This window comes from Oncorhynchus nerka, linkage group LG27, assembly GCF_034236695.1.
Source record: "Oncorhynchus nerka isolate Pitt River linkage group LG27, Oner_Uvic_2.0, whole genome shotgun sequence".
Classification (NCBI taxonomy): Eukaryota; Metazoa; Chordata; class Actinopteri; order Salmoniformes; family Salmonidae; genus Oncorhynchus; species Oncorhynchus nerka.
The window spans coordinates 14259801-14275002 of NC_088422.1; the positions used below are offsets into that span (position 1 = coordinate 14259801).

The 15202-nt window shown below is 45.7% G+C and overlaps 1 protein-coding gene across 2 annotated transcripts in view; it reads left to right on the forward strand.

The window, feature by feature from the left end:
• LOC115111277 (SH2B adapter protein 3-like) overlaps positions 1-15202 on the forward strand; it is a 69158-nt gene that overhangs the window by 37517 nt on the left and 16439 nt on the right. For both annotated transcript variants that reach the window (XM_029637167.2, XM_029637169.2), the window contains exons 3-4: positions 5257-5358; positions 10799-10893. In XM_029637167.2, coding sequence (XP_029493027.1) covers positions 5257-5358; positions 10799-10893 — 197 coding nt within the window. The remainder of the gene's footprint in view (positions 1-5256; positions 5359-10798; positions 10894-15202) is intronic.

A 15202-nucleotide genomic window follows, 5' to 3' on the forward strand; every position in this document is an offset into this window, starting at 1 on the left:
CACAATCCTTTCTCAGAGCTCAACGAATTAGTCCTTTGACCTCATGGCTTGCTTTTGCCTCTGACATACACTGTCAACTGTGGGACCTTTATAAAGAGAGATGTGTGCCTTTCCACATCATGTCCAATCAATTGAATTTACCACAGGTGGACTCCCATCAAGTTGAAGAAACATCTCAAGGTTGATCAATGGAAACAGGATGCACCTGAGCTCAATTTCGAGTCTCATTGCAAAGGGTCTGAATACTTATGTAATTGAGGTATTTCTGTTTTTTATTTTTTATAAATTTGCTAACATTTCTAAACTTTAATTGTGTAGATTGATAAGAACAAATTGTATTTAATACATTTTAGAATAAGGCTGTAACGTAACAAAATGTGGAAAAGGTGAAAGGGTCTGAATACTTTCCGAATGCACTGTATGGAACACACACACACACATGGATTTGATGGGGAGGGGGTTGGGGTGAAGCTCCATGTCTGTGGCCTAAAACAGCTCACACCCTAGCCCCAGTCTCTGAGGACCTCGAGACCCAATGCTCAATGTTAGACAGTAACAGGAAACACTATTCTGTTTCACTTTCTCACCTCTATACATTTCTCAGTAGCAGGGGCTCTCGAGTGTTTCGGTGAAACTGCGGTTGTATTTCCAAGAGCAGGGCCAAAGGTCAGACTGACTGACGTTGTCATTTTCCTGATGTTACACCTTCAGTGGAATGACTTCCAGACCAGAGTGGCTGTCATATTTTTAGCTGCATAGGCTAGCTATTATTACCATTGAAATTGCAAGATAATTGACACACAAGTCCGACTAGAAAAATGGTCTTGTTTGTATTGCATATGCAGCCTGTTAGTATCTCTTTCCTATTGGCTGCTCTGTTTCCTAGAAACCTGTCATTTCTCAGTTTAATGATAGTGCTGCTGTCCCCACATCCTTGATGATGTCATATCTAGCTAGATCTGGTTCATATGGCGTTATCACCGTACTTGCCACTGCTCTCCTCAGACTGCTCACAACCGAGAACAGCACACTCTCTTTCCTGTGACACTTCTGAGGATTTCAGTTCCACTGCAGGGTTGTTTGATAAACCTGCTTCACCATAAAGATGCCGAGCTGGGTGTAAAGTCAAAAGGCAACCACCAAGACTGATTAGCGTGTGGTCTAGGCCAGGGATCATCAACTAGATTCAGGAGTGGGTGGTCAGGGGGCCGGAACATAATTACAAATCATTTGTAGGTTGCAGATTGACTACAAGAACCACAAACCGATATATTTGACTCAAGCATAATCATTTCAGAATGTTTATACAACCATGTGTTTCTGTTATGCGTGGAAATACTTGAACAGATTTCCAAAATGGAAATCACTTGTGGCTGATTTCCTGGTGATTTTACAGTCTTATGTACAACAATGAAAATTCAACCCACATTTTTTTATATCTTTTTTGTTGTTGTTGTCAGAACTTGGGGATGGAATAAAACCACCTGTGGGCCACCAGTTGGGGAACCCTGACCAAGGCCTATCCTCCTATAGTACAGAATGTAATGTGTGGATGTGGAACAGGGACTATTATACAATATCAAATTCTGAATCACCTTATGAGTTTGTCAACCAAATGAAATCTCAACCCAATAACTGTAGCGTATAAAGATCCTTCTGTATTGAGTAGTGTGTTATGTTTGTGTATTTGTACTGATGAGGAGCTGGAGGGTAACATTTGGGAAGTCTCTGGAGAGGGTCCTGATGAGGATGATGACCCCAGGGTCAGTGTAATGTTGGTGCAAAGCATGCTGGGAATCCTGCCCAGGGTGGACAGTGTCAGCTGTAAATATTTGTATTTGCATTGCCACACATCTGTGGGTTATATTGTCAATTTTCTCCAACCATATTACCAAATGTTGTGTGTGTGTGACTAAAGCTGAAACACGATGGTGAATGACTAAGATTGAAAGTGACCAGTGAGAAGTGAAATGGAATCGAAGGGCGTCACAAGCAGACCTCTGAAAATTTCCCCTGTAGTGCACTCAGCGTCATATTGAGCTTTAAAGGTGCCACCTGCAAACAACACCAAAGCGGGCACCCCGCCACTGTTTTGGTAAACAGCTGATCTCTGAGATGAGATGTTGTTGGAATGGTCGCTGAATGAGTAGCATGAGACTTTTTGCTTCACATCAAACTGTTGTGCTGCATCTCTTCCTCTTTGCTTTTCCCTTGTGGCTTCAGTGGCTCAGGGCATACCTTATTAAGTACACTAAAATGCTCTAAACAAGCTCCAAGAGGGACAAACAATTTGGATGCGTTGTGTATACAGTCAAGGAGATGGCGTCAGGCGTTTCGAAGCAGACGGCTAACCAAATATGGCATTTGTCCAACATTTAGTTTTCACAGGCTTCCAGTGGCGTCACCCTGCCAAAGCGTTCCTGTCACTAACTCTCAATACATCAGTCAGATGTAGTCTATCTAATGCTGCGTCCTGTTTCTTTTAAAGGTTGAAGAGCTCTGGAGTTTTTGTTTATGCTAGACCCTCGCTACATTTATTTGCCAATCTGTTCTACTTGTTTGAAAGTGTCAGTTTTAGTTGACATAGCCTAGCTATGGAGTGTCCACTGAACCGCCGGTACATTTGTTTGTCAGTACACAGGCTCGGATCTGGGGTGTATCATATTTGTGTAGGCCTAATTTATGATAGCTGGTGTGTGTGTGTGTGTGTGTGTGTGTGTGTACTCGCCCACCCGCCCAGTGGAGTGCTGTCTCTGTGTAGTGAGTCAGTGCAGTGTCAGTGGGTGGTGCAGCAAACTGGAAAGAGACCTGGTATTAATCTAAACAGGGGGAGATTCCTTCCTTCCATGACCACGTTTCCATCCACAGGCTTTATGCGAGTAAAGTCATGCAGTATACATTGCATTCCGGAAAGTATTCAGACCCCTTGACCTTTTTCCACATTTTGTTACATTACAGCCTTATTCTAAAATAGTTTTTTCCCTCATCAATCTACACACAATACCCCATAATGACAGAGCAAAAACTTTTATTTTTTATTTTTTTAATGTAAATCACATTTACATAATTATTCAGACCCTTTACTCAGTACTTTGTTGAAGCACCTTTGGCAGCGATTACAGCCTCGAGTCTTCATGGGAATGACCCTACAAGCTTGGCACACCTGTACCTGGGGAGTTTCTCCCATTCTTCTCTGCAGATCCTCTCAAGCTCTGTCAGGTTGGATGAGGAGCGTCGCTGTACAACTATTTTCAGGTCTCTCCAGAGACGTTTGATCGGGTTCAGGTCGGGTGGTGAAGTGCACGATATGAGCTTGATGCTCCTTTCCAATAAATATCCAGGGTCTTATTCTGGTGACATGTTGATCAATGATTAAAAATATTCTCGCTGTTATCCATTTTAATCTCAAGCCTACCCACAGTGTATCTGCCAACTGTTGGCCGTGTGCCAAGACCAGAGGCACATTTGCTTTGCTTTTTAACGCAGCAGCAGTTTTGTCACAATCGGGTTAGAAATGCAACGGAAACATATATTTTTATTCGCTACATGAAAAACTAAAACTCACTTTTTACATTTAAAAAAAATCTGCAACAAGTCAGTGTGGTGAAAACACCACTGATGGGAAAATGCACATTTTCTTTATGCAGATTTTAGGATATTTGTATGAAAATCTGTCACTAATTGGATGGAAATCTAGCTACTGAGTCAAATACTTCTAATTTCTCCTTAAAGCTGTTGGGAGGAACAATGGCTCCATGTGATTCATTCATACTAAGACTCATGAGGACAGGAAACGAGGGGGAAAGGAATCTCCTTTTGATGTGCCCAACCTGTCTGGGATAAGCATGGGATGTGTTCCTAATGGCACCCTATTCCCTAAGTAGTGCACTCCTTTTCAGCAGGGCCCATAGGCCTCTGGTCAAAAGTAGTGCACTAAATAGGTAATAGGGTGTAATTTAGGACGCACACATAGACATTTCATCGGCTCACACACTGTGTCACAGGGTCACACTCATCCGCCTCAGCCCCCTGGAATCCACCCGTTTTCTCTCCCCCGCTCTCCTTTGTCCCCCGCTCTCCTTTGTCCCCCGCTGTCCTTTCTCCCCCATCTTATACTGTCTCGCTCATTTCCTTTCCGTCAGCCAGCATGTGGAACAGCTCACACATGACACACAACAGCAGAGCTATCATCAGCATACGACGAGCACTTTCCTTCTGCCCATTTTCTCCTGAAAGAACAGTGAGGAGATTCATTTTCAAAGGTGACCTTTGCCCTGTCATCCCATGGGGCTGTTGATGACTGGCCTCCCCTCCTCCCTCTGAGCTGGGCTGGAGACTGTGAGTGTGTTCCCGGAGGAGCAGCCTTCCTCTCTGGGTCTCTCCATTCTGAACTGGGCCTGGCCTGGAGGGAAGGAGTCCTGGCGCTCAGCCCAGAGAGTTCCACTGAGGGATACTCCAGGGGAAGAGCCAAGTTGGATTTTCAACAGCAAAGACTTGTACACACAGGAACACGTACTTTAGACACTCTGACACTGAGAAAGACCGACACACACGCACACAGCCTGCATGTCCCAGTGGTTTTGCGTTTCCCACTAGTTCCTCCACCATCTGGATCCCCTCTCCATCTAGTTTTGGAGGTCTTGTTGGAGAGTGCTGTAGAGCGAAAGGAAAACATCAAAACAGCAATAGATCAAATGAATGCATCCTGATATGTCTACTCCCTAAACAAAAAAAACACAAACTAACGCTCCTCACCACGAACACTCAATCAAATGTTCAAGTAAAGCAGAAGCAAACTGTATCTTGAAACGTCTCTTAATGTGCCACAAACACACTAGTATGACGTGGTTTTTTGAAGGGAGTTGCATCGAAGTGGATGTGGTGAGTTACTGGAACAGAGTGGTGTTTGAGGTGGTGTGTTACTGGAACAGAGTGGTGTTTGAGGTGGTGTGTTACTGGAACAGAGTGGTGTTTGAGGTGGTGTGTTACCGGAACAGAGTGGTGTTTGAGGTGGTGTGTTACCGGAACAGAGTGGTGTTTGAGGTGGTGTGTTACCGGAACAGAGTGGTGTTTGAGGTGGTGTGTTACCGGAACAGAGTGGTGTTTGAGGTGGTGTGTTACCGGAACAGAGTGGTGTTTGAGGTGGTGTGTTACTGGAACAGAGTGGTGTTTGAGGGGTCTAGGACACGACGTGCTGTAACAATGTCTGCTTGATCTCGTACCCTGTCTCTCTCTGCCTCTCTGTGTGTCCTCCAGGGCTCCAGTCCTAAACTGACAGCACGTTGCTCAGACATCCTGGAGATCCGCCGCTGCAACTGTCTGGAGATGCCGGACAACACAAACACGTTTGTTCTAAAGGTGAGGAAGAGGAGAGACTTCCTGTTGTTGGTGATCTAGCTTCATGCCTCATTTCTTGTCCTTTTCTCAACATCGCCTATTCACACACACAACCATACAGCCGAGCCAGGCTGTTCTCTGTCCAAAAGCACTCCTGTGGATTTATAGTGAGCATTGAGCTTCCACATGAATTGCGCGCGCGCACACACACACACACACACACACACACACACACACACACACACACACACACACGTAGTAATATGGCGACAACAGATATGGCTTCTAGCTCCTAAGCAACTTTTCAGTATTTTTCTTTCATTATTAGGCCTGATTATTTTTTTTGTGTGTTATTACATACAGCCAGAAATAAGAGCGGCGGTAACTCACCAGCGTTACTACTAGGAATACGATATTACCAAATTGGATCCTTTGTTTCGTACCCCCCAGGGAATTTGAACTTATTCCAGAGGCTGCTCCAAAACACCACTGACGGAGAAGAGGTATTCAGAGTGGACTTCTAGTCCGACTCAGGAGGCGTGCACACCATCCACCGCTTCAGAGTATATAGTCTCTGGATAATAAAGTAGCCGAGCTCAGGGCGAGGATCTCCTTCCAGAGAGACATCAGTGATTGTAACATACTCTGTTTCACGCAAACATGGCTCTCTAGGGATGATATACTGTCCCCGTCCATACAGCCTGCAGGGTTCTCAGTACATCGCGCAGACAGGAATAAAGAACTCTCCGAAGAGAGAAAGGCGGGGGGGTAGGTTTCATGATTACCTACTCATGATGTTTCTGTATGTTATGATAATCAAGTCCTTTTGTTCACCCGACCTAGAATACCTCACAATCAAATGCTGACCGTATTACCTCACAAGATAATTCTCTTCAGTTATAGTCACAGCCGTGTATATTCCCCCTCAAGCCGATACCACGACAGCCCTCAAATAATTAGTGGACTTTATACAAACTCGTAATCACATCCTGAGGCAGCATTTATTGTAGCTTTGGGTTAAAAAAAAAGCCAATTTGAGGAAACCGCTACCAAAGTTCGACCAACCCATTGACTGTAGTGCTCGCTCTGGAGAAACATTGGACCACTGCTACTCAACTTTTCAAAATGCCTACAAGGCCCTCCCTTCGGCAAGTCTAAGCACGATTCCATTTAGCTCCTCCCTTCCCATAGGCAGAAACTCTTAACAGGAAGTACCTGTGCTAAGGTCTATTCAACGCTGGTCTGACCAATCGGAATCCATGCTCCAAGATTGTTTTGATCATGCGGCCTGGGATATGTTTCGGGTTGCCTCTGAGAATAACATAAATACACGGATACGGTGACTGAGTTCATCAGGAACTCTATAGAGGATGTTGTACTCACTGTCTAATAAAACCTACCCAAATCAGAAACCCTGGATAGATGGCAGAATTCGCACAAAACTGAAAGTGTGAACCACTTCATTTAACCGTGGCAAGGTGACTGGGAATCTGGACGAATTCAAACAGTGTAGTTATTCCCACCGTAAGGCAATCAAACAGGCAAAACGTCAGTACAGAGACATGGTGGAGTTGCAATTCAACGGCTCAGACACGAGACGTATATGGTAGGGTCTGCAGACAATCACCGACTACAAAGGGAAAACCAGCCACGTCGCGGACACTGACGTCTTGCTTCCGGACAAGCTTAACACCTTCTCCCGCTTTGAGGATAACACAGTGCCACCGATGCTGTCTGCTACCAAGGACTGTGGGCTCTCGTTCTCCATGGCCGTGAGTAGGACATTTTAAGCATGTTAACCCTCGCAAGGCTGCCGGCCCAGACGGCATTCCTCGCCGCGTCCTCAGACCAGCTGGCTGGAGTGCTTACGGACATATTCAATATCTCCCTATCCCAGTCTGCTATCCCGACTTGCTTCAAGATGTCCACCATTGTTCCTGTACCCAAGAAAGCAAAGGTAACTGAACTAAATGACTATCGCCTCGTAGCACTCACTATTGTCATCATGAAGTGCTTTGAGAGGCTAGTTAAGGATCGTATCACCTCTACCATACCTGATCTTAGACCCTCTCAAATTAGCTTACGGCCCCAATAGATCCACAGACGATGCTGTTGCACTGCACACTGCTCTATCCCATCTGGACAAGAGGAATACCTGTGTAAGAATGCTGTTAATTGACTATAGCGCAGCATTCAACACCATAGTACCCGCTAAGCTCATAATTAACCTCGGGGCCCTGGGTCTGAACCCTGCCCTGTGCAACTGGGTCCTGGACTTCCTGACGGGCCGCCCCCAGGTGGTGAAGGTAGGATACAACACGATGACTTCGCTGATCCTCAAAACAGGAGCCCCACAAGGGTGCGTGCTCAGCCCCCTCCTTTACTCCCTGTTCGCCTCCAACTCAATTGTCAAGTTTGTAGACGACACAACAGTAGTAGGCCTGATGATCAACAATGACAAGACAACCTACAGGGAGGAGGTGAAGGCCCTTGGAGAGAGGTGCCAGGAAAATAACCTCTCACTCAACATCAACAAAACAATGGAGCTGATCGTGGACTTCAGGAAACAGCAGATGGAGCACGCCCCTATCCACATCGACGGGACCGCAGGGTAGAAGGTGAAATGCTTCAAGTTCCTCTGCGTACACATCACTGACGATCTGAAATGGTCCACACACACAGACAGTGTGGTGAAGAAGGCGCAACAGCGCCTCTTCAACCTCAGGAGGCTGAAGAAATTTGGCTTGGCCCCTAAAACCCTCAAACTTTTACAGATGCACAATTGAGAGCATCCTGTCAGACTGTATCACCGCCTGCAACCACAGAGCTCTCCAGAGGATGGTGCGGTCTGCCCAACACATCACCGGTGGCAAACTACCTGCCCTCCAGGACACCTACAGCGCCTGATGTCACAGGAAGGCAAAAAAGATCATCAAGAACATCAACCACCCAAGCCACTGCCTGTTCACCCCGCTATCATCCATCAAAGCTGGGACTGAGAGACTGAAAAACGGCCTCTATCAAGGCCATCAGACTGTTAAATAGCTTTCACTAGCCGGCTTCCACCCAGTTACGCAACCCTGCACCTTAGAGGCTGCTGCCCTATATACATAGATTTGGAATCACTGGCCACTTTAATAATGTTTACATACTGCTTTACTCATCTCATATGTATATACTGTATTCTATTCTACTGTATTTTAGTCAATACCACTCCGACATTGAGCAATCTAATATTTATATATTTCTCAATTCCATTATTTTACTTTTAGATTGGTGTGTATTGTTGTTAGATACTACTACACTGTTGGAGCTAGGAACACAAGCATTTCGCTACACCCGCAATAACATTTGATAAATATGTATATGTGACCAATAGAATAAGATTTGATTTGACACACACACCCTCTGCCAAACTTGCCTTAGTTTCTTCCTGTTCCAGTTCTTGTGCGTGTCACGTCTGTGTGTGTGTGTGCGTGTCACGTCTGTGTGTGTGTGTGCGTGTCACGTCTGTGTGTGTGTGTGTGTGCGTGTCACGTCTGTGTGTGTGTGTGTGTGTGTGTGTCACGTCTGTGTGTGTGTGTGTGTGCGTGTCACGTCTGTGTGTGTGTGTGCGTGTCACGTCTGTGTGTGTGTGTGCGTGTCACGTCTGTGTGTGTGTGGTGTGTGTGTGTGTGCGTGTCACGTCTGTGTGTGTGTGTGTGTGCGTGTCACGTCTGTGTGTGTGTGCGCGCGTCACGTCTGTGTGTGTGTGCGCGCGTCACGTCTGTGTGTGTGTGTGCGCGTCACGTCTGTGTGTGTGTGCGTGTCACGTCTGTGTGTGTGTGCGTGCGCGTCACGTCTGTGTGTGTGTGCGTGCGCGTCACGTCTGTGTGTGTGTGCGTGCGCGTCACGTCTGTGTGTGTGTGCGTGTCACGTCTGTGTGTGCGTGTCACGTCTGTGTGTGTGTGTGCGTGTGTGCGTGTCACGTCTGTGTGCGTGTCACGTCTGTGTGTGTGTGTGCGCGTCACGTCTGTGTGTGTGTGTGCGCGTCACGTCTGTGTGTGTGTGTGTGCGCGTCACGTCTGTGTGTGTGTGTGCGCGTCACGTCTGTGTGTGTGTGTGTGCGCGTCACGTCTGTGTGTGTGTGTGCGCGTCACGTCTGTGTGTGTGTGTGCGCGTCACGTCTGTGTGTGTGTGTGCGCGTCACGTCTGTGTGTGCGTGTGTGCGTGTCACGTCTGTGTGTGTGTGTGTGCGCGTCACGTCTGTGTGTGTGTGTGCGCGTCACGTCTGTGTGTGTGTGCGCGTCACGTCTGTGTGTGTGTGTGCGCGTCACGTCTGTGTGCGTGCGTGCGTGTGTGTGTGTGCGTGCGTGTCTGCGTGCGTGTCACGTCTGTGTGTGCGTGTCACGTGCGTGTCACGTCTGTGTGTGTGTGCGTGCGCGTCACGTCTGTGTGTGTGTGCGTGTCACGTCTGTGTGTGCGTGTCACGTCTGTGTGTGTGTGCGTGTCACGTCTGTGTGTGTGTGCGTGTCACGTGTGTGTGTGCGTGTCACGTGTGTGTGTGTGCGCGTCACGTCTGTGTGTGTGCGCGTCACGTCTGTGTGTGTGCGTGCGTGTCTGCGTGCGTGTCACGTCTGTGTGTGTGTGTGCGTGTCACGTCTGTGTGTGTGCGTGTCACGTCTGTGTGTGTGTGTGCGCGTCACGTCTGTGTGTGTGTGTGTGTGCGCGTCACGTCTGTGTGTGTGTGCGCGTCACGTCTCTGTGCGTGTCACGTCTGTGTGTGTGCGTGTCACGTCTCTGTGTGTGTGCGTGTCACGTCTCTGTGTGTGTGCGTGTCACGTCTCTGTGTGTGTGCGTGTCACGTCTGTGTGTGCGTGTCACGTCTGTGTGTGTGCGTGTCACGTCTGTGTGCGTGTCACGTCTGTGTGCGTGTCACGTCTGTGTGCGTGTCACGTCTGTGTGTGTGTGTGCGTGTCACGTCTGTGTGTGTGTGCGTGTGTGTCACGTCTGTGTGTGTGTGTGCGTGCGTGTCACGTCTGTGTGTGCGTGCGTGTCACGTCTGTGTGTGTGTGCGTGTCACGTCTGTGTGTGTGCGTGTCACGTCTGTGTGTGTGCGTGTCACGTCTGTGTGTGTGCGTGTCACGTCTGTGTGTGTGTGTGCGTGTCACGTCTGTGTGTGTGCGTGCGTGTCACGTCTGTGTGTGTGTGTGCGTGCGTGTCACGTCTGTGTGTGTGTGTGCGTGCGTGTCACGTCTGTGTGTGTGTGTGCGTGCGTGTCACGTCTGTGTGTGTGTGTGCGTGTCACGTCTGTGTGTGTGTGTGCGTGTCACGTCTGTGTGTGTGTGCGTGTCACGTCTGTGTGTGTGTGTGCGTGTCACGTCTGTGTGTGTTTGGTGTGTGTGTGTCACGTGCGTATCTCTACTTTCTGTGTGTCTGTGTGTGTACATTTCCTTAACCAGCAGTCTTGTCTCATCCCCAGGTTAATCACTATCCAGGTAGTCTCATATTTGAGACCGACAATGACCAACAGGTCAGCTCCTGGACAACAGAAATTAAAGAATGGATAAACAACAGGTGAGAGACGTGCCACATCTAACCTAAATGTTACCACTATTTATCATGCTACTCTTCTCCCTGTCTACTGTCAGCCTTTTTCTTCATCTAGCTTTTTGTTGTGTGTGTGTGTGTGTGCGGAGCTGTGTCAGGTGCAGCCCTGTGAAAGAGGAAGTGTGGGGGAGGTGTGTCTCAGTGGGGGAATTTTCAGGACCTTTCTGCAGATGTCTGGATTCTCCATCTCACTTCCCGTTCTGAGGCCAACACGGTTTCAGCCCTGCAGCACCCATGTCCCAAGGGTTCTCTCTCTCTCACTCATTTTAGTCTCATGCATTTCTCTCCTGCAGTACTGACATCTAGTAGTTAGTATACTGCTATTAGGATTCCACATTTGTCTTCAAAATGGATATCCCGTATTAAATGGCTGAAGTGTGCAGGGAATGATGAGCTATTGGAGACCCATGGCTTGGCCACGCTTTCAGCATGTCTGTTATCATGCTGTTCCAAATCTAGCAGCATACAAGATTATATGATTGTGCATATTCATTAGTTTGCGCATGTGTGCAGCTATTTTTCATGTGTGTTTGAGATACAGTGCCTTCGGAAAGTATTCAGACCCCTTGACTTTTTCCCCCCTCAACAATCTACACACAATACCCCACAATGACAAAGTTGTTATTTTATTTTTATGTTTGCTAATTAATGTAAAATAAATACTTTTACTTAAGTTTTCAGACCCTTACTCAGTACTTTGTTGAAGCACCTTTGGCAGCGATTACAGCTTGGGAAATGACACTACAAGCTTGGCACACCTGTATTTGGGGAGTTTCTCCTGTTTCTTCTCTGCAGATCCTCTCAAGCTCTGTCAGGTTGGATGAGGAGCGTCGCTGCACAACTATTTTCAGGTCTCTCCAGAGATGTATAAGTCGGGCTCTGGCTGGGCCACTCAAGGACATTCAGAGACTTGTCCCGAATCCTCTCCTGTGTTGTTTTGGCTGTGTGCTTAGGGTCGTTGTCCTGTTGGAAGGTGAACCTTCACCCCAGTCTGAGGTACTGAGCGCTCTGGAGCAGGTTTTCATCAAGGATCTCTCTGTACTTTGCTCTTTTAAACTTTGCCTTGATCCTGACTAGTCTCGCAGTCCCTGCCGCTGAAAAACATCCCCACAGCATGATGCTGACACAACCATGCTTCACCGTAGGGATGGTGCCAGGTTTCCCAGGATGTTCAATCTTGGTTTCATCAGACCAGAGAATCTTGTTTCTCATGGTCTGAGAGTCTTTAGGTTCCTTTTGGCAAACTCCAAGCAGGCTGTCATGTGCCTTTTACTGAGGAGTGGCTTCCGCTTGGCCACTCTACCATAAAGGCCTGATTGGTGGAGTGGTGCAGAGATGGTTGTCCTTCTGGAAGGTTCTCCCATCTCCAGAGAATTACTCTGGAGCTCTGTCAGAGTTCTTGGTCACCTTCCTGACCATGGCCCTTCTCCCCCGATTACTCAGTTTGGCCTAGTGGTCAGCTCTAGGAAGAGTCTTAGTGGTTCCAAACTTCTTCCATTCAAGAATGATGGAGGCCACTGTGTTCTTGGGGACTTTCAATGCTGCAGAAATGTTTTGGTACCCTTCCCCAGATCTGTGCCTTGACACAATCCTGTCTGAGCTCTACGGAAAATTCCTTCGACCTCATGGCTTGGTTTTTGCTCTGAAATGCAGTCAACTGTGGGACCTTGTATAGACAGGTGTGTGCCTTTCCAAATCATGTCCAATCAATTGAATTTACCACAGGTGGACTCAAATCAAGTTGTAGAAACACCTCAAGGATGATGACTGGTAACAGGATGCACCTGAGCTCAATTTCAACGGGTCTGAATACTTTATGTAAATATTTGTTTTTTTGTTTTTAATACATTTGCAAAGTATTAAAATACATATTATGGTGTATTGTGTGTAGATTGATGAGGAAACGGTTTTACTTAATCCATTTTAGAATAAGGCTGTAATGTAACAAAATGTCAAGTTGTCTGAATACTTTCCAAATGCACTGTATAAAGTATCATAGAAAGTCTAAACCCCCTTGGATTTCTTCATTTTATTTTCATAAGGGGATAAAAATGGATTTAATTGTTGTTTTTGTCAACGACCTACTCAAAATACTCTGTACATCTTCTAAAGATTATTGAAAAATTATACCTGAGATAAGTATTCATCCCACTGCATGTTAGAAACCCCTTTGGCAGTGATTACATCTGTGAATCTTCTTGGATAATTTTCATAAGATCTTTGCACACTTGTATTGTGCAATATTTGTCTATTTTATTTTCAAAATACTAATAGCTCTGTCAAGGTGTTGGGGATCATGGCATAGATAGCGATTTTCAGGTATTGTCTTAGATTCTCAAGCAGATTTAAGTCAAAACTGTAACTTGGTTGCTCAGGAACATTCACTGTGTTTTTGGTAAGCAACTCCTGTGTACATTTGGCTTTGTCTTTTAGGTTGTTGTCCTGCTGAAAGGTGAATTGCTCTCTATGTTTGGTGTAAAGCAGGTTCTCCTTTAGGATTTTGCCTTTGCTGTATTTTTTCCCAGTATTGCTTTAGTGCTTTGTTGCACACAAGATGCATGTTTTTGAATAGTTTTATTCTGCATGTTTGTATTATTTTCACTCTGTCATTTAGGTCATTATTATGGAGTCACTACAATGTTGTTGATCCATCCTCAGTTTTCTCCCATCACGCTAATGGCCTCATGGTGACATCCCTAAGCAGTTTCCTTCCTGTCCTGCATCTCAGTTCAGAAGGACGACTGCATCGTTGATGTGTCTGGGTGGTTTAATACATCATCCACAGCATCCTTATTAACTTGACCATACTTAAAGACATATTCAATGTCTGATTTGTTATTGTTACCCATCTACCAATCACTGCCCTTCTTTATGAGGCTTTTGAAAAGCTCCCTGGTCTTTGTAGTTGAATCTGTGCTTGAAATTCAGTACTTGACTAATGGGACCTTACAGATGTTATATGTATGGGGGACAGAGGAAGGGGTGATATTCAGTACTTGACTAATGGGACCTTACAGATGTTATATGTATGGGGACAGAGGAAGGGGTGATATTCAGTACTTGACTAATGGGACCTTACAGATGTTATATGTATGGGGGACAGAGGAAGGGGTGATATTCAGTACTTGACTAATGGGACCTTACAGATGTTATATGTATGGGGGACAGAGGAAGGGGTGATATTCAGTACTTGACTAATGGGACCTTACAGATGTTATATGTATGGGGGACAGAGGAAGGGGTAATATTCAGTACTTGACTAATGGGACCTTACAGATGTTATATATATGGGGGACAGAGGAAGGGGTAATATTCAGTACTTGACTAATGGGACCTTACAGATGTTATATGTATGGGGGACAGAGGAAGGGGTGATATTCAGTACTTGACTAATGGGACCTTACAGATGTTATATGTATGGGGGACAGAGGAAGGGGTGATATTCAGTACTTGACTAATGGGACCTTACAGATGTTATATGTATGGGGGACAGAGGAAGTGGTAATATTCAGTACTTGACTAATGGGACCTTACAGATGTTATATATATGGGGGACAGAGGAAGGGGTAATATTCAGTACTTGACTAATGGGACCTTACAGATGTTATATGTATGGGGGACAGAGGAAGGGGTGATATTCAGTACTTGACTAATGGGACCTTACAGATGTTATATGTATGGGGGACAGAGGAAGGGGTAATATTCAGTACTTGACTAATGGGACCTTACAGATGTTATATGTATGGGGGACAGAGGAAGGGGTACAATTCAAAAATCATGTCAACCCCTATTATAACTTCCATATCACTTTATTATGTGATTTGTAAAGCAACATGTTTCTTCTGAACTAATTTAGGCCTAAACAAAGGGGTTGAATACTTATGCAACAACTATTTTATTTCATTTTTATTCATTTGCAAAACATTTAGTATTTTTTTGTAGCTCAATGACAAATTACATCTATTTCAATCCTACTTTGTAACAAAATGTGAAAAAAGTTCAATGGGTTGTAGACTTTCTATAGGCTACACTGAGCAAAAATATAAATGCAACATGTCCCATCTTTCATAAGCTGAAATAAAAGATCCCAGAAAGGCTTATTTCTTTCTAATTTTGTCCACAAATTTGTTTACATCCCTGTTAGTGAGCATTTCTCCTTTTTGAAGATAATCCATCCACCTGAAAGGTGTGCGATATCAAGAAGTTGATTAAACCCAATTTGTAAGTCGCTCTGGATAAGAGCGTCTGCTAAATGACTTAAATGTAATGTAAATGT